The sequence below is a fragment of the Ipomoea triloba genome, chromosome 11 (assembly GCF_003576645.1).
Source record: "Ipomoea triloba cultivar NCNSP0323 chromosome 11, ASM357664v1".
Lineage (NCBI taxonomy): Eukaryota > Viridiplantae > Streptophyta > Magnoliopsida > Solanales > Convolvulaceae > Ipomoea > Ipomoea triloba.
The window spans coordinates 730,226-753,392 of NC_044926.1; the positions used below are offsets into that span (position 1 = coordinate 730,226).

The 23,167-nt window shown below is 36.4% G+C and overlaps 3 protein-coding genes across 3 annotated transcripts; all 3 read left to right on the top strand.

Moving 5' to 3' along the window:
• The first annotated feature begins 437 nt into the window (after window positions 1–437).
• LOC116033974 (ELMO domain-containing protein C-like) lies at window positions 438–4,294 on the top strand. The gene is made up of 9 exons (XM_031276533.1): window positions 438–962; window positions 1,573–1,679; window positions 1,813–1,881; window positions 1,964–2,079; window positions 2,226–2,280; window positions 3,012–3,132; window positions 3,304–3,351; window positions 3,595–3,689; window positions 3,895–4,294. Exons 1-9 carry the CDS (start codon window positions 872–874, stop codon window positions 3,991–3,993), a joined length of 801 nt encoding a protein of 266 aa, XP_031132393.1. The 5' UTR covers window positions 438–871; the 3' UTR covers window positions 3,994–4,294.
• Window positions 4,295–4,747: 453 nt separating this feature from the next.
• On the top strand, window positions 4,748–10,377 carry LOC115997343 (dol-P-Man:Man(7)GlcNAc(2)-PP-Dol alpha-1,6-mannosyltransferase). The gene is made up of 21 exons (XM_031236886.1): window positions 4,748–5,049; window positions 5,147–5,232; window positions 5,470–5,511; window positions 5,616–5,661; window positions 5,779–5,865; window positions 6,252–6,307; window positions 6,495–6,612; window positions 6,952–7,010; window positions 7,259–7,330; window positions 7,764–7,827; window positions 7,931–8,034; window positions 8,209–8,280; window positions 8,421–8,507; window positions 8,597–8,664; window positions 8,854–8,922; window positions 9,038–9,120; window positions 9,228–9,327; window positions 9,407–9,472; window positions 9,594–9,687; window positions 9,790–9,916; window positions 10,042–10,377. Exons 1-20 carry the CDS (start codon window positions 5,013–5,015, stop codon window positions 9,877–9,879), a joined length of 1,500 nt encoding a protein of 499 aa, XP_031092746.1. The 5' UTR covers window positions 4,748–5,012; the 3' UTR covers window positions 9,880–9,916; window positions 10,042–10,377.
• A 3,822-nt stretch (window positions 10,378–14,199) lies between these two features.
• LOC115997112 (pentatricopeptide repeat-containing protein At1g02150-like) lies at window positions 14,200–17,101 on the top strand. The gene is made up of 2 exons (XM_031236604.1): window positions 14,200–14,690; window positions 15,507–17,101. Exons 1-2 carry the CDS (start codon window positions 14,316–14,318, stop codon window positions 16,749–16,751), a joined length of 1,620 nt encoding a protein of 539 aa, XP_031092464.1. The 5' UTR covers window positions 14,200–14,315; the 3' UTR covers window positions 16,752–17,101.
• The last annotated feature ends 6,066 nt before the right edge of the window (window positions 17,102–23,167 follow it).

The following is a 23,167-nucleotide window of genomic DNA, read 5'->3' on the forward strand; positions in this document are numbered from 1 at the left end:
TATATATATATATATATATATATATATATATATATATATATATATATATATATATATATATATATATATGCCACATTTGGCCATTTTGACAAATTCTCATAAAGAAACAAGTGAAATGTGTTACATTTATAGTTCAAATTTATACATCTTCTTCCCCCATAGTATATTTGAATCTCTTGAGAAATCTCGTAATAAACTGAGTCGAAGTATTTTTTTTTACTACTATTAATTCTATTATAAAGTAGTTTATGTTCTATACTTTGTTATAGTCTAAAGAATTAATATCATATCATTGAAATTTAATTTTGTGATATTTCTTCAAAGAGAGCCACAGAAATATTATCTGACCACAATTTTACTCTCGAGTGGGGAGGAGAATATTCCATTTCTTCAATAATTAAAGCCCAAAACTCGTGTATGAAACGGAACCGCTTCCTTATAAGTATCGCATTAAAATAAATAAATAAAAACTAAATATTCTCTCCTTCCAATAACGGACGCATAGCTCAACTAACAGGGAAAGAGTAGAGCAGAAGTGCAGAACAGCGCAGCTCCGCCCATATCTTCTTCGCCTACCAAATCTACTCAGAGATTCCCCCCAGCGCAGAACTGTACAAATCAAAAATCTCGCCGGAAATTAGGAATCACGAGGGCGAACTCGCAACGACTCTAACGCGATACGGAGGGGGAGCAATTTCGGGAGAATTGAACTGGAAAGGAAGGAGCCGCGGATTTCTCGTCGAGTTCACTTCTGATGAATTCGCGTCTGCAATTCGATCCGCTGCAATCAGGACTGTTCGCATTGCTTCGATCGCGGGAGACTTAGAGAGACGAGTGTGACGGCGGAAGACGACAGTGTGGTGTAGGGAGAATGGAGGAGAGAGGCGGTGGAGGATCGTTTGTGGCGGTGAGGAGGATATCGCAGAGCCTCGACAGGAGCAACACTTGCCATTCTTCTTCTGGTAACGCAACTTACACTAAAATTATGAAGAAAGCGGAGCAAAAGATCTTATCTATTAATTCGGTGCCGTATATATCTGTTCCTAAATGTGTGTGTTGGATGCTAGTAACTATTGCTGTCTCTCTATTTGGTGTTTGGAGTGAATTCTAGAGTTTCCGATATATGAACTGAAAATTAGGCTGGTTACTGTTGATTTATGCCTAACTGCATTCGCATATTTGGTGAGATTGCTGAGTTTATATCCTTTGTTTCCTCATTTTGGATTTCGTTGCAGTATTTTCTGTGGTGCTTTCATGAGGATTTTCTTCTGTCAGAGATAATTTGGAGGGATGATTGTGATTTTCTGTGTATATTGCCCATTTATGATATTCTTTCTGGTAGCACATAGGGAAATTCTGTTACATAGGGGCACTTTTTGATCTACAACCTCAGTACCAGTACTTTGCCTTTTCCTGCAAAACTTGCATATCCTTGTACTTTTCTTTTAATTCTAACAACTAAACTGTTCTTTACTGTGGCATCCGACATGCTGTAATAAAAGTATAAAACAAGTCTCTATTAGTATAGGCTTCCTATTTTATTTAGCCTGTGGTTTTCTTTTGTTACCGCAGAGGTTGTGGCAGGGTCAGCTGCATGGCTTGGCAGAGGGCTTTCATGTGTTTGTGCTCAAAGAAGAGAAAGTGATGCTCGTCTCTCATTTGATTTGACACCTTCACAGGTATAATAATTGAGTCCTGGTAATTAAGTTAAATGACATTGTATGCACCTGAATGCTTTGTCCATTCTCAACTGTTCACATTCTAATTATGGCTATAAGGTGTTTTGATTCTTTCAACTTTTGGTGGTTTCAGGAGGAATGCTTGCAAAGACTACAGGGCCGTATAGACATTGCTTATGATAGTTCACTTCCTGAACATCAGGTACTATGTTTAACAAGACCCTATAAAAGTTTATGGCAGATCCTTACCATCATCATTGCAATTTTTCTCCTGGTTCCAACAGGAAGCTTTAAAAGCTTTGTGGAATGCCGCCTTTCCTGAGGAGGAACTCCGCGGCCTAATATCTGAGCAGTGGAAGGACATGGGTTGGCAAGGCAAAGATCCATCTACTGACTTCAGGTACAGCAATACTCCCCCTACCCCTTACCTTTTGTTTTGTTTTTTTTTTTTTGGCGAGTTGGATTTTAGCTTGAATCTATGAACTTCTTGTCTTACCAGTTTCACTTCTGTTATTTTATTCTTCTTTTGTTGATTGTTTCATGTAGGGGTGGTGGATTTATATCACTGGAAAATTTGTTATATTTTGCTAGGAACTTCCCTGTAAGTTTCCATCTCCATCCTCGTTCTTGTGCTTCTAGTCTATCACATCTGAATGAGTTTGATTACTTGAAACTAATTTTTTTTTTCTTTACATAGTTCCACTGTCACAGCATCTATTTCCTCCAGTTTCTTCTAGGTTTTTTGCATCCAAATTTCACTGGTTACTTTTAGTGCTTGGTATATTGTACATGGTGTCTATTAGGACTTGGCAACTTGGCATGTGTTAATGCCTTTCAATTGGATATAATTGGAAACCCATTTCCTAATTCCAGAGATCAATGCAATTTCTATTTCAATTCTAATTAAGCCTTGGAAGTCATAATACACTTTTGTTATTGCTTTTTCTCTGGTTCATTACTTCATTGCAGTTTCCCTTTAGTTCTTTGCTTTTCTTAGACACTTGTGGTAGTTTTAATTGACACCATGCCAAGTGTCTTTCAATTGATGTCTATAAGGGAATGTAGCACTATTAATTTGTCCTGACACTTGTGGTGGTTTTAATAGACCAACTGTCAGGCTAGGCTTTGTAAGGGATACCTACTGATGATATGTTTTGTACTTGATTTGTTTGGAAGGCAATGCAATATTATACTTATCAATCACACTCTTTCTTCCCAACTTATTCACACAACCAATGTGTAGAAATTGTATACACAGTGCAATGTTATTATTTATGATGCACATGCAGTAGGGGTTTTAATATTTTCACTTGCTTCTGATGTTATTTGCAGAAATCCTTCCAGGATCTTCTTCGGAAGCAGGAAGGTGATAGGGCCATGTGGGAATACCCATTTGCTGTAGCCGGTGTTAATATCACATTCATGCTTACCCAGATGCTTGATTTAGAAGCAGGCATGTCTCTCTCTCTCTCTCTGTTCTGAGTGTTTCCTCATCTGAACTCTTAGAACTTTCGAGAGATTTATGTGTGTATATGATTTAAAGCATTGATCAACTGTATGTAGTCTATGGCTCTGAAATTTATAATAAATTCTTCAGTTAGGTAATTTTGCTTAAACTCTGCAGTAAAACCACGCAACCTGGTAGGAGCAGCCTTCTTGAAGTTTCTGGCAGGTAAATAAATAGGTCATGGTTTTAAGTCCCTATCACCAGCTGCTTCTTCTTCTTCTTCTTCTTCTTCTTCTTCTTCTTTAATTAATCCCTGAACTTTTCTTCATAAATTCTCCATTTACTCCCTTTCCCCACTTAATGTAAAACATTTAGTTTTTTGATGAATGTTTAGCTTATTTCTAGCATCACTCTGAATAGTTTTGTGTTTTTTTTTCTCTTGAGTAAATTATTTTGCCCTTTGGACAGAAAATGAATCTGCATTTGACCTACTATACTGCATTGCATTCAAGCTGATGGATCATCAGTGGCTTGTCATGCGAGCATCATACATGGACTTCAATGTAAGTGCTTTAATTTGTAGTGAGAGTTACTATACATCTCTTGTTAATCATCATAAGTTTGACTATCATGGTTGGAAAGCACATGTTTTGCATTCAAACAGCAACATTAATGGATGGTGACTATCATAGACAAAGCAATTTGGTGTTTTTTCCAAAATAAATATTCTTGGCTTTAATTTCATGACTTTATTTTTCTCTTCCACAGACTGTAATGAAGGCTACACGGCGGCAACTGGAAAGCGAACTTCTACAAGATGACTTGACACGGCTGGAAGATTTGCCCTCGTACAACCTCCTTAGTTAATAGTTTTGTACTCCTAACATTTCAGAGTGGAATCTCAAAAACAAATGATTTCCACTTGCAAGATCTGTGGCATTTATTGGTTTTGGATTTGGTTTTCAAGCAAGGTTAATTCTCCCCTTGTTTTCTTGGACTCAATCATGCTTGTTAGTGACATGTTTTTAACACTTGTTAAGTCTTCTATCTTGTCAATGTTTGGTGTGAAGGAAAGATTTTGGTCACATTGGACTAATGTAGTTGCAATATCAGCACGGGTACATTTTCCGTAATTGATGGATAATCTAGTCTATTATATGCCTTCAAACTATATATGTCAAAATTCTTGTTTTGTTTTGCTTAAACGATTGCTGTTATGCGGTAGAATATTGAACTGCACTTGTTACTTTTGATGTACTCTGAATGTTAAACCCAATCCGTGGTACAACGTTTTTTTTTTTTTCTATATACGGAAAATTAATTTTGGAATCTTTTATAAAAAGTCTCGTACTTGTATTACTTGACTCTTTGTTCACCATGGTACAATTACTGTTTGAACTACATAACTATATGAACTAATCCCAAGTGGATAGACTGTTTGAACTACATAACTATATGAACTAATCCCAAGTGGATAGAAGCAAAAAACATCAAAAGCATACCAAGAGAGCCCAAACGAGCTTTTAATGTAGTTTGGTTCTAAGTTACGTGTCGTTAGAGCTACCAAAGTCTGTTACAATGTAGTTGAACTCCACTGAGGCTCGTCATCTATGTGGGAGTGTTAATCGGGACACCAGATGTCACCAGACCACAAGGTCTTCGGCTTATCAAATCATCTTAATTATAAAATGTATACCTTTTTAATTCTCTAGAAGATGTTATTTGACAAATTTGAAAGGGGCAGAAGTGAAGTGAAATTACACCGTGGTTGCTCTATTACGTCGTCGTTTAGATTTCCGGCTACCCAAATCGCTGCATCATCAGGAAGACAGTAACACACAAATCAGTTAATTAGTTAAATCCTCCTCCGGCAGCTTCCCTCGACAATGGCCGGAAAGTCTGAAAATTTCTTCAAACTTTACGGTAATGTATCATACTCTCAGCTCCAATCTAACTTTTTATTATAGAATTTGGCTGAACCAAAGACAATTATTGAAAATTCTGAGACGATCTTTGATAGGCTATGACCTGCTATTGGCTTCGATCGCCGCGTTTTATGTCTTCGCTGTACCCTACACTAAGGTTGAAGAAAGCTTCAATGTTCAGGTACATCAATTTTCGTTTTTTCTTAGTCAATGAGCTAGTTCATATGCTGGAAGTGCAATGAGCTTGAGGAAACTGTTACGAGGGGGAAAATTTGCATTTGAAACTATTTCATAGGATTATTGGGCTAGTTCAGTTGCCTTGTTATCAACAATTTATGCATTGGACCAGAATTGTTCATTTTTTTTTCTCGCTTTATTTTGATTGCATTGATGTTGTTTCACCTTTTCTTTTTATTAGGCCATGCATGATATTTTATATCACAAACATCACTTAGAACAGGTACGTTTTTTACTTTATCTTTGTACTTAGTTGGTTTCTTTGTTCGGGTAATCTTAGTTAATGATGTTGTATCTAAAGCTGCTACCTTTGCTGTGTTATTGCAGTATGATCATTTTGACTTCCCCGGAGTTGTTCCTCGCACATTTGTTGGTAAGTTCTCATCTGTTATGATATGTTTTGTTCTTTACTTCTTTTCAACATTTCCCATGTTCTTCCAAGCAACTTGTTATTTTATTTTATTTATTTGTGTTTAAATAATTTGATCAGGTGCCTTCTTTGTATCAATTTTGGCGTCTCCCATTGTCCTAGCAATGAATTTGGTACACTTGCCAAAGCTTTACAGTCTTTATGTGGGTGAGTTCATCAGCCATGTGAGCATTCTTGCATATGATTACTCATCTAAATGCTTTAATCTACCAAAGTGGTGTCTTTCACATGCAATTACTCTCAAATTTTTTTTTTTTTAATAAATTTTTAAAAGATGGTTTTTTGGTATCCAATCCCCCATTCTCTCTCTTCATACGATATCTCTAATCCGTTTCTAAACGAATACAGTATATTTCTTTACCTCAATTGATAGGGGACTTGCATTAATTCATATTATCTGATGCCCAATGTTAGTTCTATATCAGTCTATCACTAAGTCTCTAATATGCATTACTAGTTAATATTTTACTATTTGCTTATGTGGTATATTTTCTTAATAGTCAAATGGATTTCAAATTTGTTTTTTTTTGCAGTTCGACTGGTCTTAGGCTGTATCACTTTATTTACATTGCGGTTTTTTCGGGTACAGGTATGCAATTTCTGCGTATGTAAAAACAAACAATGGAAGCACTTATCTGCATTTACTCTTCTTTGTGTATTTCTCAAACACATGGAATCTTCTTTTCATTTTTTTTTTTAATAAAAAGAAGCTTTAAATCAAGCTTTAAAACCATTATCTAACAAATAGTAATCTGAATTCAACTTTGGCCAAGCAGATCAGAAAGAAATTTGGATATCAAGTTGAAGCATTTTTTGTGATTCTGACAGCTTCTCAGTTTCATGTGCTGTTTTATTGCTCTCGTCCTCTTCCTAACGTGTTGGCATTTTGTTTAGGTGAAACTTTCTTTTATCTCTATATACAAATTTTCTTTTCAAATTTTCACTTCTTGATAATATATCCATCCACTCTTTACACATGTCCTCGGTCCCAAATAAGTTGATAACTTATTATTATTTGATAATATTCGTATTATCCTCATATCTGGTATGTGAAGTAAATCATAGACAGAAGCACCATGCGCATAATAATTTTATTTTCCTTATGGAATATAATATGGGAAAGAAAATTGACAAAGAAAATAATTTTCTTTCACCATGAAGTAATGAATCATAGATCCCCTCTCAGTTGAGGAAGAAAATAATTTCTTTAACTCACATTTTTGTTTCTTGAAGTTAATTTGGCATATGGATATTGGCTCAGGGGGAGTTTCTATGCAGCATTAAGATGTTTGGTATGTTTGTTACCACTTAACCAGGAACTTATTCTTTGACTTCTGCATCATTCATTTGCATACTTGCAGTATCATTACTATATTTGTATTTACTTCTGTAGTTCTGAATTACATTTCTAGTATATATATATTATGAAATTTGTAAAGTCCCATCATATAATCTTTTCTTTTACTTAGCTTATGATAATAGTCACATTATATTCACTTTGCACTAATTACTTAAAGTGCTTTAATTTTCTAATTTTCAGATTTTTGCTACAATCATCTTCAGATGTGATATTTTATTGCTTCTTGCCCCATTGGGCTTGGAACTGTTGCTGGTATGCATGTGAACTTCTGTGTAGCCAATCCGTGAAGTTATATTCCTTCATACTTTTCACTATTTTTTTTCCTGGTTGAGTTAGCTGGCAGGCCGTCTGCTAATCAAGTAAATTATGTACATGCCCCATAGTGTGTGACACATTGACATTAGAATGTAATAACAAGAATAAGATGTTAGAGGATTGAGATTCGGAATTGCTAACTTAATGAAACATATATAGGAAAGCAACTTTTTTATGAAGAGTAGAATTTGGCTTGCAATGGCGGTTTCTTTGGAGAAAGAGAGTTTAAATGTGATAGGAATCTCAATTGAAGTGATGCTTCTTCTTAATTGAAAAGGATATTGAAGAACAGAATTCTAAAACATGAAATCACGACTGATAAATTGTTTTCATTGTGCTATCCTTTTATGGAGATTTCTTATAACTGCAGACAAAATCAATTTCTCTGTGGAAGGCAGTGATATCCTGCTTTGGAACTGCTTTATGCTGCATAGGTTTGTGAAATGCATTCTGGGCTTGGCATTTTGTCCCGAGACTCCCAACTAGATTTTGTTGTTGCTGTATTTATCTAAAGTAATGCAATTCTATACCATGCAGGTCTTACAATCGTGGTTGACTCTGTCATGTGGAGGAGGTTGTTATGGCCTGAATTTGAGGTTTTCTGGTTCAATTCTGTTTTGAATCGGAGTTCTGAATGGGGTGTATCCTGCATCACAAATTAATTTGTGCATTTCTTTAAAATATGTACTTGTATATATATGCCTGTACATTGGCATATAGTGTAGTTTCTTTTGCTTTTGCCCCGGCCAGTAACTAGAAGCAAAAGTTCTTGAAGTTTCCATTATCTATTCTTCTTCCTTCATATTATTTTTCAGACACATCCTTTTCATTGGTATTTCACTTCAGCACTGCCCCGCTCATTACTTGCTTCTTATCCGCTCTTTGTGGTGAGTTTATTTCTTAAATAAGTGTGGTACTTTAACCTTGATTTCAAACTGGGCATACTTCTTAATTGCCTATCCTAAATGTCGAGCTCCACGATTTTGCATGCTCTCTTTATTGCATTTGATGTGGTTTTTCGTTGCAGCTTGGAGTTTTACTGGACAGAAGGATTTCCTTCTATGTTCTTCCTGTTCTCTCATTTGTTTTACTGTACTCGAAACTTCCACACAAGGTATCGTGTGATGACTTTTGTAATACTGTTATTTACTTGATGCCAATGATCGGAAAAATGTTTTATTTAAATTGTTGCTGATGCTGCAGGAGCTCCGTTTCATCATCAGTTCCATCCCGATCTTCAACTTGTCAGCAGCAATTGCAGCAAGCAGATTGTATGTGGTGGCTTCATTTTCACTATGGAAATTGTCAATGATTCGAAACCCCTTCAAAGCGTTTCTTTCTATTCATATTAAATGATGCATATTCACAATAACGGGCAATGCATCTTCCACTTCCTTCTGTATTGTCTATCCTGTAGTTGCTGGGTCTGATTCTAATTGTAATTTCAATTTCATGTATAGGTATAATAACAGGAGAAAGAGTTTCTGGAATCTTCTCTACATTGGTATGCTGGGATTGATCTTGGGGAGGTACCGAGGTTACTTCATTACGTTGTGAAGTGTACCGTTTATTTTTATTTATTTTTTTATTTTTATTTATTTATTTATTTTTTTAATTTCACGCTTTAAGTTTCTCATTTTTTAGTCTAGGATGCACGCTGATTTTTTTCATGGCATCATATGAGAACTATCCTAGCGGCTATGCTCTAAAAGCCTTGCACAGTAGGGGTGAGTGAACCTGCTCTCTTTCTCTAGCATTCTTCTATAATCGAACTTTATAGCCGTTTCATCGACAAGGTTTACATGATTGACATCCTAGATGTGATGCTTTTCAGGCAACATGTCAAACTATGTAGATGAACTCCAGGTTCATATTGACACCTTCTCAGCAATAAACGGAATTTCCCGATTTTGTGAAAACGACTATCCTTGGAGGTAAACTTACTACCTATCCTAAGTAAATCTTTGGTCCCGCTCAGTATTTTGTACTGCAATTCATGATTTGCTGTTTCAGGTACTCGAAAGAAGAAGGTATTCATCTGGAAGAGTTTCAGAACAGAAATTTCACTTTTCTTTTAAAGTAAGTTCCGTGCTATATTGATAACATATTTTTACTTTGTAAAGCCGCCTGCATATTTTGCAGCTTTTCGAGTTTAGTGAGTAGACACAGAACATAATGTGTGTCGATCCGTGTATTACAGTGAGCACTCTGACATCGAGGGCTTCAAATGCCTATTCACTGTGAATGGATTTTCGGGAGTTCGCCTGCAAAAAGGATTTCCTCCTATATCACTGGTTACAATTTTCTTATTTCCAAATCGTAGTTGTGATTTGTAAAACGTGGAGGATTCGATTTTCTCTTTTGTTTCAGACAAGGATTTTACTATGTTTTCACAGGTGAAGGAACCAAAAGTGTTTGTTCATGGAAATATACGAAGTGCAGACATTATGCATAGAAGTTGGCCGCAGTGCACAGCCATATCTTGAGAGATCCCAACTGCTTTTGTCGAAATTCAACTGCCTGGTATATTCTCGACAATTTCCTTAGCGCCCTCCCCCTCCCCATTTCTACCATCCTTTAGAACAAGAAAACGGAGAGTTAACTAGAAAAATATGACATTTTTTGAAATATTCTTGCATTTGTGACAGCCGATGATCCCTTATATGTGTCAATCTACCATGCTTCGTGATCTTTGCTATTCTAAAAGCTGGAAACACACTGGAAAGGTTAGGCCGTCGAACTCTGGGCATTATGTCCACTTAAACATTAACCAGACTCCTGTTCAAAGCTCCAAGAGTAGTACATTTTGAAAACTCGATAACATATATCTATCTGTTTTCTGGTAAAAGCGTCAATTTCTTGGGATATTCTTGACCGATTTCTCAGAAAATTCGTGTATCCCTTTCCCATACACATTTTGGAACATATTTTGCAGCAAATATTGAAAGATGCTCCTTTATCTACGCTTACTACAGTGCAATTAAGTCTCTGTTTCTTATTTCTCTTCTTTTTACCTGGCAAGTGGCTTCTTGTTATATTTGCTCTTCCTCAAGCTACATAGGTTCATGGTAACTTTTAGCTAATTTAAATGTGGATTATAGCTCTCCCAGGATTACTGATGGCAGTAAAATGGATGTACATTGATCCCCCTATATTATGAAAATTACTTTATGTAGACTCAGAAGTCAACTGGCATGTGAAAGTGATGCTTCTTTGATTTACAAAAAAGTTCGCAGTGATTATTAAACTAACTATCCAATCAACCTGGTTAGGTTGTCCCCATTAGTGACCATTCTAGCACATCCTATAAAACTAACAATGCCGTGTTGATTATTCAAAGTAATCTTTCATCCAATGGTTTTTAGACATATTGCAGCTTACATTAATTCACTGAAGAAGTCATAAGTCAACTGATTAAAGTTTCCTAGAAAGCACAAAGGTTTGGCCTTAGAACAGTGATCTATATATGATCCCCACTTCTCCACAACCTCAAACACCTCAGATTACACATCTCCTTCAAGATGGACAACTATGGTGCCACACAAAGACCAATCCTTGCCCCCTCACAATCTCCTCAACCCGACGAAAACCCGAAAAAACATCCCCTCACCTTCCATATTACCTGCCCTTTCAGCATCCCCTCCACCACTGAATCAGCTGCATCAAGGGTCACCACAAACCTGGAGAAATTAGCCCTGTACTACTTCGAATTCGTGTGGCTCGTCCTCTTCATCGCCCTCGTCCCGAAACGCCACGTCTCCTTGGTCATCATGGTGGCTACCAAAGAAGCTGCAATCATATACACACTGCTAATGCGTGCCATGCCTGCATCTCTTGTTCTGGTTCATAGGGTTCTTGATAGGTTCCTGGTTTTTTCTCTGCTGGCTTTTGGCACAGGGATTGCCCTCATTGCCACTCACTCTGGGCTTCATCTGCTCATCACTTTGGCTGCTACTATCCCCATCATCTTAGCCCATGCAGGCTTATGGTGTGGTTGGGTGGATGCTTGTGAGAACAATAATGTTAACGAGTATAGTCCCCTTGTTTAGTCATGTTCGTGTAGTGGTTGCAGATTTTCTCGTAAATCAAAGTATGGGGTACTATTATTATGTTTGCACTTTTGCTTATTTGCTTTGTGGAATAAAGCCATTTTGATCATCATCAATTAGTTTCTAAGGTTGTATGTATCTATGTTTTATACAAGGGAAATGAAAAGGAACACATTAAACTCCTATAAAAATTTGGGTCAAGCAATTCCTTATTAAAACAACAATTTTTTTTTAGATGACTAGAGAAACATCACCACTATCAAAGATATGTAATGGATAAATTATGTCCTTGTATAATAGTTCACAAAAACATCAACTGTCCAATGTGGTAAGTTCCTTATGAACAATCAAACATTAGTCCACCCACTTAAAAAGTTTATGAGTCACCGTAATTTATCTCTCTCGCTCCTTATGAACAATCAAGCATTGGTCCACCCACTTAAGAAGTTTATGAGTCACCGTAATTAATCTTTCTTTCTTCCCAAAATGTTGAGAGAATCTTAAGACTCAATCACGGGTCTTTAATACCAAATTTCACCCCTGTGACTTTACAATGAGGTAAATCAAACTAGATTATTCATAATTAACCGGCTCAAACCATGAAACTCAATATGTAACATTAACCAAAGACCTTGTGGTCTAGTGGCACCCGGTTGCACCTCACATGGGAGAGGGTGTGTTCGAGCCTCAGTGGAGACACGATATTGGCTCTTTGTACTTCATTTGGTTGAGAAAATAACTATGAACAGATACTACATTATAACAAAGTCAACGGTACTCAAAAAAAAAAACCATGAGAAAGCTGTTTTGAACTATGGACCATGATCAACGGTATATTCTGCCGTACTAGTGAATGAAAACGGTAAACTCAAAGTAACTTTCTATATTCTTGGAGAAGTATTATTGTCCACTGCATTGATATCATCGACAAAATCAGATATGCCTCAACTTGGGCGGGGCCTATGAAGTAGTAAGTCAACTGATCAAAGTTTCCTAGAAAACACACTATTTTGGCCTTAGAACACTGCACTATATATAATCCCCAGTTCCCCACAACCTCAAACACCCCAGATTACACTTTTTTTTAACTACTATTGACCCTGTTACATATAGTATCTGTCCCCAGTCCGGATTACACATCTTCTCCAAGATGGACAACTATGGTACCACACAAAGGCCGATCCTTGCCCCCTCACCATCTCCTCAACCCGACGAAAACCCGAAAAAACATCCCCTCACCTTCCAAATTACCTTCCCCTTCAGCATCCCCTCCACCCCTGAATCAGCTGCATCAAAAATCATCAAAAACCTGGGGAGATTATCCCTGTACTACTTCGAATTCGTGTGGCTCGTCCTCTTCATCGCCCTCATCCCGGAACGCAAGGTCTCCTTGATCATCATGATTGCTACCAGAGAAGCTGCAATCATATACACACTGCTAATGCGTGCAGTGCCTGCATCTCTTGTTCTGGTTCATAGGGTTCTTGATAGGCGCCTGGTTTTTTCTCTGCTGGCTTTTGGCACAGGGATTGCCCTCATTGCCACTGATTCTGGGCTTCATTTGCTCATCACTTTGGCTGCTACTATCCCCATCATCTTAGCCCATGCAGGCTTATGGTGTGGTTGGGTGGATGCTTGTGAGAACAATAATGCTAATGAGTCTACTCCCCTAAGTCACGTGTAGCGACTGCAGATTTTCCTGTAAATTAAAATACGGGGTACTATATTATGTTTGCACTTTTGGTTATTTGCTTTGTGGAATAAAGCCATGTGTTGGCAGTATTTTGATCATCAATTAGTTTCTATGGTTGTATGTTTTATACAAGGGAAATGAAAATAAACACATTAAACTACTATAAAAATTTGGGTCAAGCAATTCCTTATTAAAACAACAATTGGAGAGAGTTGTTGATCATTTTAAGCTTTGGATATTCTAATGACCCCTCATGTTTTTAGTGGGAATCTAATTCCCATTAAGTTGAACCAGAGCAAGACTTTCAAGAACTCCTTGAACCATTAAACTTAAGTCAATTAATTTATTGATACTTAATTAAAAAGGATTCTTTTTTTTTTTTAAATAACGAGACAAACATACCACAACTATCAAATGTATGCAATTGATAAATTATATCCTTGTATAATAGTTCACAAAAACATCAATTGTCCAATATGGTAAGCTCCTTATGAACAATCAAACATTAGTCTAGTGACATCCAGTTCACATCCCTTAAAAAAAATTTGTTTGGTAAAAGCTAAAATTTACTATCATTAAAGCTAATTAAAAACACTTTTTTTTTTAAATCAACTAATGTTATCAATTAGTCATATCATTTAATTCAATCAGCTAACAATTATATTTACCATAAAGGTGAAAGTAAACTTTGAGTGGTCATGACTTTTTAAATATCTCCAATGATTCTTCGAGTATTAGGGATTTACCAGCTGTGGTCCCTCGACTTTTAAATGACCTCCAATGGTCCTCCAAGTTTTAAAAAATAACCACCAGCGGTCCTTTTAAGACATCTCATGGTCATTTTAAACTCGGGTTATTTTAAGAATTAGGACTGCGGGTGGTTACTTTTTAAAACTTGGAGGACCATTGGAGGTCATTTAAAAGTCGATGGATCACAGTTGGTAAATCGCTAATACTCGGAGGACCCTGGGAGGTATTAACTCTTTTTAATTAGTTATTACAAGCATTAATTTTCTTCTTTACTCCTATAGGCTTGATTTTGGCGGAGAAAACAACTTGTCTTTGTGGTAAAATCAATGCCTTTAGCAAGAAGGTCTTATCCTAATATCAGAACGAATTGAAATCCTGGAAACCCTAAAACTGCGCTTCTGAGCTCACAGATTTAAGCCTCAAGAAGAACATGTTGCTCCACCCCGTCACCACCACCGCAGCGCCACTTAACCGCCGCCGTCTTTCGTTCTCATCATCCATCCCCAATTTGCTCCAATTCCCTTCTGGCTTCTCAAGCTTAACTCTGAAGAGGCAGAAGAGCACAGCAATCACATGCGCTTCCATTTCGCAAGTCCACAGCTATGGCACTGTCGACTACGAGAAGCGGCCAATGCCCAATTGGGGCATCATTTACAAGAGAATATCCATGATTGAATACCCGCAGAAGGGCGCTTCTACTGTGCTAAACCAGTGTGAGAATGAAGGCAAGACGATTTCAAGACTCGAGCTTTTGTTCGTCATTAGGAAGCTCCGCAAGTTCAGGCGACACAAGCTTGCTCTCGAGGTCTAAATCCCACCCAAAATTTAATCTTTTTTGGATACATTTCTGTGTTTTTCATATTTTCCATGATTCTTTTATAGCGATTTCTATATGCATAGAAAGAATGCATAAATCTTCAAGGAAAACCCGCAGCCATTATCCAAATGTGTGCAATGGGATCCTAGCTGGTTTCAGCTTTCATAGCTGACAGGCTTAAATCAAGAGGCCAATAGGCCGCCCCACTGAAGAGTCGAACTTGTAATTTTGGGGTTACTGTCTTACGGGTGTGCTTTGAGTAAATTCCGCATTGTGACAATAGCGGGTTCTCATAGCTGATCAGCTCAAATGAAGAGGGCCTATTAGGAAATTCCGCATTGTTACAATAGCGGGTTCTCATAGCTGATCAGCTCAAATGAAGAGGGCCTATTAGGAAATTCCGCATTGTTACAATAGCTGGTTCTCCTAGCTGAACAGCTCTCAAATCGAGGGCCTATTAGTAAATTTCACAGTAGCTGGTTCTCATAGCTGACTAGTTCAAATCAAGAGGGCCTATTAGTAAATTCCGCATTGTGACAATAGCTGGTTCTCATAGCTGACTGGCTCAAATCAAGAATGCCTATGCCAATAGGCCGCTCCCACTTAGTTGGACTCAAACTTGTAACCTTTTGGTTACTGTCTTATCGAGTCAACAGTCTGACCAACTTGGTTGGGTTGCCCCTTAGTACTTTCTATTTGTTTGGAGTAATATTGTAACATGATTAGTGTTATAGTGTATATAGTACTTCAATGATCATATTGTTCATAGGATCAATAATGAACTTCTTTGTTTATATTCTGAAGGTGTGTGAGTGGATGAATGATAGAGCAGAGAGATATAAAATAACCACCAGTGACACTGCTATTCAATTAGATTTGATTTCCAAAGTGCATGGAATCTCCAATGCTGAGAAGTACTTCCTGACCCTGCCAAATTCGCTAAAGGACAGACGAATATATGGGTCGCTTTTGAATGCGTATGTTCGTGTTGGAATGAAGGAGAAGGCTGAATCTTTGTTCGATGAAATGAGAAACAAGGGTTATACTCGGAATACGCTTCCTTATAATTTGATGTTGAACCTTTACATGAAAGTTAAGGATTATGACAAGTTGGATAGTATGATATGCGAAATGGACCAGAAAAATATTTGGTACAACATATTTACGTATCATATCTTGTTGTCGTCCCATGGATACCGAGGGTCGATAGAGATGATGGAACGAACGTTTGAGAAGATGAGGCTGGACACGAGGATCAATCCGAACTGGAGTACGTATGGCATAATGGCTTCGGTGTATATCAAGACGGGCGAGTTGGGAAAAGCCGAAGAGTGCTTGAAAAAGATGAAGTGTATAATCACGGGTCGGGATCGTACCCCTTATCATCATCTCTTTAGTCTTTATGCGGGTGTTGGTAACAAGGAGGAGGTATTCCGGATATGGAATGTCTACAAGTCGAATTTTCCCTTCATTCCGAACTCGAGCTACCATTCAATAATCTCGTCTTTGCTGAGATTGGATGATGTTGAAGATGCGGAAAACATATTCGATGAATGGTTGTCAGCAAAGTCGAGATACGATCCCCGAGTGGCGAATCTTCTGCTGGTTTGCTATGTGAGGAAGGGGCTATTCGAGAGGGCCGAAGGTTTCTTGGCCCAAATAATAGATGCTGGGGTAAAACCGAACCCTAAGACATGGGAGATTCTTGCCGATGGGCATATCAAAGAGAGGAGAATATCCGACGCTTTGTCCTGCTTGAACGAGGCTGTTTCAGCCGAGGGATCTAAAAACTGGAGACCGTGGCCTGCAACTATATCTTCTTTTTTCAACCTTTGTGAGCTAGAAAACGATATGGAAAGTAAGGAGTTACTGATCGAGGTGTTGAAGCAAGCCGGGTGTCTTCATCCCGAGGACTACGTGTCTCATATCCCGACACCCAATGGCACGAATACTAACAACGAGCCAGACACATGGGAGGACACATTCCTGGATGACAATGACGACGAAAGTGCTGAGCTCCTTCTCGGTGAACTACACGGGAGCTTATGATAACTTCTTTCGCTTATCCTGACCTGATATCGGGCAGCCGAGCACTATTAAGAAATGTAGATTCTCTTTACAGTTAGAAAATTTTCATTTACCTTCTGTTGTTTTGAGCTACAGAAGCAGTATTTTATCAGATGCCCATATCTAGTCAGTCTCTTTCTCTCTGAAGTCTATCAATTGTTTCTGCATCATTTTAGTTCATGGATAAGCATTAGGGGCTTCATTACCCTTGAAAGCATGATGTACCAGGGGTCCAAAAATTGAAGCTAATGGTGATATTGATTGTAAATAAATAGGGTTCTTGAGTAATTGCTTATTATTATTATTATTATTAATAGGTGGGTGCTTTGTTAGTATCCATGTTGTGACTGCATTTTGATTTTACTTGGAATTAATCCAATCAAATCTCTGTTGTACCTCATTTTTATCATTGAGAAAGGCCCTCTCACTCAACACTATCAAATCACTAAGACAGATTTTCAATCCTTACTCGACGGGTAGGTCTTGCTGTCATGTCTGAATTTACCTTTGCACTCGGTGGCCAATCTCACTCGACGCTATCGAATCACTGAGGTAGTTTTTGTCCATACTTGATGGATGAGTCTTGCAGTCATGCCCCAATTTACCTTTATACTCGATGGCCAAATTTTGTCCAGCCCAAGAACCTCCGTTACTTTTTGGGAGGCTTACACCTCGTAGAAACTGTTTACTTAAAACTATCACTTGACCCGTAGATCGTAGTATAATACTAAAATTCAGGCCTTGTAGAGTGACATCTCACTGATGGCTCGAGCTCCCAAAGAGAGGTCTTCTTGACCTTCCACCTAAGCTCAATCTCTCACTACGACATTGCTATAACGACCAAGGTTTGAGAAAGGATTCTTTAGGAGCAACCCTCAGCCAAATTGACTTGTTAATTACAAGGTTTCAAGTTCGACTTCCCATGAAATTATCTATTAACCTTCTTGTTTTGAGTCAACCTTTTTGATTTGAACAGAAATCTAAACTGATTTACCACAAACTTCACCTAAAACATACATCCGCATAGCAACTGAAAACTTTAATCAAAGAAAGGAAACGTCGGTGATAGCTGCATTCAATTATCATCAAAACAAACCTAGTCCACACACACAATAAAACATGTTTTGCACGGGACGTTGTCTTACAATTGAGCACGTCCCCGCAGGTTCAGTGATTGTATGATTGATCATTTGTCATTTTTGGTCCTACGCCCACTCAAATGTTGTACCTCGAAGAGTTGCATTCTTAATTAGGTTGGACCAACACGTCTCAATATCATTCCATATGTTCAATTTTTTCATTAAAAAAAAAAAGTGATTAAGCATCGTTGTAACAAGATATTATTCTCGCTCAATTTCTTGCAAATTAATCATTAATTAAACTTATATTATTGGTTTTTATTGAATTTTAGTAAAAATGTATCAATGCTACCCGTTGCATAATGCGACTAAATAATATATATATTAATTGAAAACTCTACTCGTTTAATAGTGAAAAGTTATTTTAAATATCACGTACAATAATATTTATCGACGAACAAGACAAGACAAGATCCAGGTGAGCTAGCAAGCTAGCTATAACATGTGTCGCTCTTCTCTCATGTGGTCTTTGCCTCTTTGGACGTTTGTAGGTGAAGATATTGTGTTTAGAGTGCGTAGATATGCCCCCATATGGCTTCAAATAAAGTTGTACTAATAAAAGAGATTGTACCACAACTTTGAAAACTCCACCGCTCTTTTTTGTTTGTTTATATTTTAATTTTATACACATTCAAAGACTAATCCTAACTTGCAATTCTCTGTTCTAAGAGTCATTAGAAGATGTAAATTCGAATCACATGAACAATCTTTCAATCAGTCCTCCATCTTACTTAGCCCCGATGAGCTCCTGTTCTGAAGTATTAAATGAGAAGGTAAATCTTAGGATGTGTCTCAACCTGTCCACATGCTCCCAAATACTTGTACATCCTTCTCCTCTTTTTCTTTTGGGTTAGACCACGAGGTGTCCTGAGCAAGTCATAACTGTAAGAGACACCTTTAAACTCGTATCATATTCAGAATAATCTCTATTCGCACCGGGCTGACCCAAATTAAGAGGCAAAGTGCTGGCCAGATTGATTTTTCCATACAAGATAGGGTTTGAACTCCCAACCTCTCTTCATCCTTCTCTTTTTTATTCTTAGTAAAGCAAAACTATCAACTTATTTTAGATTGATCGACCATCCCCAGTTAAATTGTATATGGGGTAGAGTAAAGGTTAACTATACATACATGACACATACATAGGTAGACGATATACGAAAGATGGATGATAATGGAGGTGAGGAAATAGTAGGAAGGAAAGGGAAGAAGTCACATGAGAGCACACATGGGCATGCAATTGCAAGAAGAGACTACTACTATTCTAATGTCATCATCTCACCACACAATTTTTATTTTTATTTTTTTAAATTCTTGGTACACTACACAACACCACATTGTACAGCTTGGAAAATTAGATGGACAAAAAAAAAAAGCACCCTTACACGACATGCTTTGCCCTTGTTGTACTCCAAGCAAAACATGCCTACAGCTTGGCATTTATGCTTCCTTCCACTTTTTCCCAACCACCCTTTTCCATTTGCATGGCCAATATATTAGGGGAAAGTTTAATATCATGTCCAGTAAAATTATTGTCACTTAGAAAATTTTATCCATCCAATAGTTATATATATATATATATATATATATATATATATATATATATATATATATATATTTGATAACTCGGATTTTCCAGTTTCGAGGTAAATTATATCCTAACTCATGAACTCGCCCCTAGGTTTATGAGGAGGTAAATTAAACCAATTTAGTTTCAAGATTCAGTACTAGTCTATACATTTTTGCGTACAAAGAGACCAATGCAAATTCATACCCCGAAAAAGAGAATAACAAATTACATGCATAGTGGAGAAGCAAATAGGATAGGAGCAAATTAAATCTTATTCCATGTGCAACGTGGTTGTGTACTGTAGATTTGATCCCAAAGTATATATTAATTTATTTAAGTTGTGATTAAATAAGAATATAATACACAGTAATTAATTTGGATAATTGTGATTAATGAAATAATTTAAATGTTCGATTTGATTAATATCGTTAACAGCACGACACGCTACGTTTAATAAGGTAATGTATGTAACAACATTCGAAAAGACGTACGTTGACAAGCTAATATGTGTTGGTAAGAAAAAGTATAATGTGGATTATTTCGCTGTCATTTATAGGTTTTAATTTATGTTGTTGAAGGGCATCAATCCAGCGATTATGAAGTACTTAATTAATAATAATTAAAATATAGGCAATGACAGAGGAGAAGAGAAGTGACATAAAATTAAACATAGTAGATGTCTTAATGACTTCTTACAAAGATTTTTCTTCTTCTCACAATTTTACGATATCTAAATTGTTATCACAATCAGCACTCCTAATTTATGGATAGCAATTAATTCGTTTTACTTTTAACTCGAAGCAATATCATTGCATTATTTACTTATTTTTTACATAAGAAAACAGACAAAATTAAAGTATAAGTATCCAGACATAGCAATTAGCAACGCCTTTCACACAGGCTAAGAGATTGATATATACTAGCTTAACCATTGGGGGTTTCTCAAAAATTGGAAGACCAATGCAAATATGGTCATGCATGGTGTGTAGCTATTTAGTTCGTGCAAAAATTTATCTCTATGAATGAGATTAATAGATCACGCCTGATCTCACAAATTTTTAACGTTTAAAATACATTATATTTGATCTTATTAACCATCAGCCCACAAACTTTTCTATTCAGACAAGTTATATATTACCATCAGCTAGCATTACCTTCTAGAAACCATTAATCAATTCCTTCCCTTGCGGAAGAACGCATCATAATACAATTAGTTTTGAAAATTACATGAATGAAAGCAACCGAGAGAAGAAAAGGGAATGATGAGAAAGGATTATATGAATAAAAAAAAAACACTTCTTTAACGCTACATGCAACCTCTCTTGTCCCTTAAGAGATGTCGGGAGTTCGAACCCCCTCTTGTACAAAAAAATCAATCTATCCAGCACTTTGTTTCTTAATTGGGCTGGTCTCCTATAGTCAGGACATGTTCAAGACATCTTGTTACCTAATAATAAAAAAAATTGCATGCAATAACCTAGCTTAAGTATTGTTTCTTCATATATATATGTGTGTGTGTGAAAAGATCCAAAAAAAGATTTGGCAATTAATAACATAGTCCAATAATTTATGAGTCAAATCACAAGCTAAGCTAGCTCCAAGTTGGTGCTACTTAATTAATTAGCTTATTGCATGAGAGAATAACTTAAGAAGCATGATTAATTAAATAATTAATAATATATATAAATGAATAACTTAGACATGGTGACAGAAGACAAAATTAATGAAGGCAGTCCTATACGTTTCCTGCAGCAGCATGTTGTTATGTCCATTCTTCCTAGCTAATTTACACTTCATATTCCATTTTATTATCTGTAATATTTAAATACATTTTCTTTATTTATTTTGTATGAGCATTTAAAATTTTTGTTTATCATTTCAAGATTTTACTACTCATGTTTAATTAATAAAAGGTCGTTTAATGTAATTTTAAAATTTATAAATTTTATTTAAACTCGTATGCCCATGTATTAACAAGCAATCTCAGTCGAGTTGGTAAGGTAATCCGTAATCACAATGTTTTAAATTCAACTTTCTGTAGAATCAACCTATTGGCATTCTCGATTTGAACCGATTTTTGGACAACCTAGACTAATTTACCTTCTTGTGGTTCTTTACTGGTTAAGATCATAAAGTGAGCTTCACCCATAGCGCACTTTCAAGTAGCAGTTACAAATTTTCTCGTAAATTACAGTTAATATGAGTGGTAGTGCAAAGGTTCAACCTATATAAATTATTCATCTCTTTTCTTCTTCTTTTTTTTTTTTTTTAATTAATGAGAACATGTCAATAATGAATTAAAAATTTTAAAAATAAACATGCGATAATACTCATTTAATTATTATGAACTAGTACTCAAGTGAGTATAGAAGGTGCAATTAGAGACTAAAGCACATACTATACTATACATGATTGGTGGACAAAATATCTAATTTGTGATTTCAATCTAAATTTCCCTGCATGCACATACATACATTATTGCACAAAAGGCAACAACATAATATTTTAAGATTATATTAATGATGCTTTGGGGCAAAACAAATCCATTTTATGTCACCTAATTATGTTTAGCTCCCTAGCTAGCTAACTACAATAGGAACACATGAAGGATGCCTTTAATTTGATCCAAAAAAAATAATAAATGGGGCCCACCCTACATAATCAACCACATGTAATCACATGATAAATCTAGCTAATGATAATGTGCCATCCCTCCCCCCTACCCCCCCCCCCCCCCCTCATCATCTTACCCTTTTAAATTTTGGCATCATAACATTATCACCAACTATACAACTAACCTTTCTCTTCTTCTACTTTGAAAAATTTTCCCTTCCATTCTATAGTGTCTTGAAAAGGTTCTTCTTGTATTTACTACTAATGTGCATGAGGCCTAACTTAGGTAAATAAAGTTGATATCAAGTCATAGCTTACAAATTTACTTCTCACCAACTATATGACTTATTATTCACTTCATATATATATTCTACTTTTTTTATTATATAATTCTGAAAACATATTCAAAAAGAGTTAGTAATTCTGTTTGTTAACCGTCTTTGTAGGGTGCACCCATATACAAGCATTACGACATAACATGTGTATTGTTAACAATAGAAATAAAGTTGTAAAATATGTAAATAATATCAAATTAGGGTATTGGTCTTTTACTCAAATTGAGCTAATAATTTGAACATTTTTACTATTTCTTTATTCATTTTAGGTGACGAGAGAAACTCGCCTGAGGATGTAAACTGAGTAAACCCCACTTCTATGCAATAACTCACCGATTACATAAGAGAAGTAAATCTCACTAAAAAAATATTGTACAATAAGTTAGAGTTATAATTCTGTATCATAGAACATTGTAAAAGTTTCCCAATATATTTACTTTGTGGCCAATTCAAGACAATTATATTATTTTATATATAAGATTAATCAAAAAATTTTCCCTCTGGCAAGACTTGAGTTCAAATTAAAGAATAAGAATCCAACTCAAATCCCAAAACTTTACAAGTCAAAAAGCCACCAATTCCATCAACCAAAGGACATCACCGTCATTATTCGAATTGATGAAGGCTAATTTTGCCAACTAAATCTACCCACCAAAAATAACGACCATATTACAGTTGCTACATTGGCTGGCAGAGTGAAAACACTCTCTCCCCCCCCCCCCCCCCCCCCCCCCCCCCCCC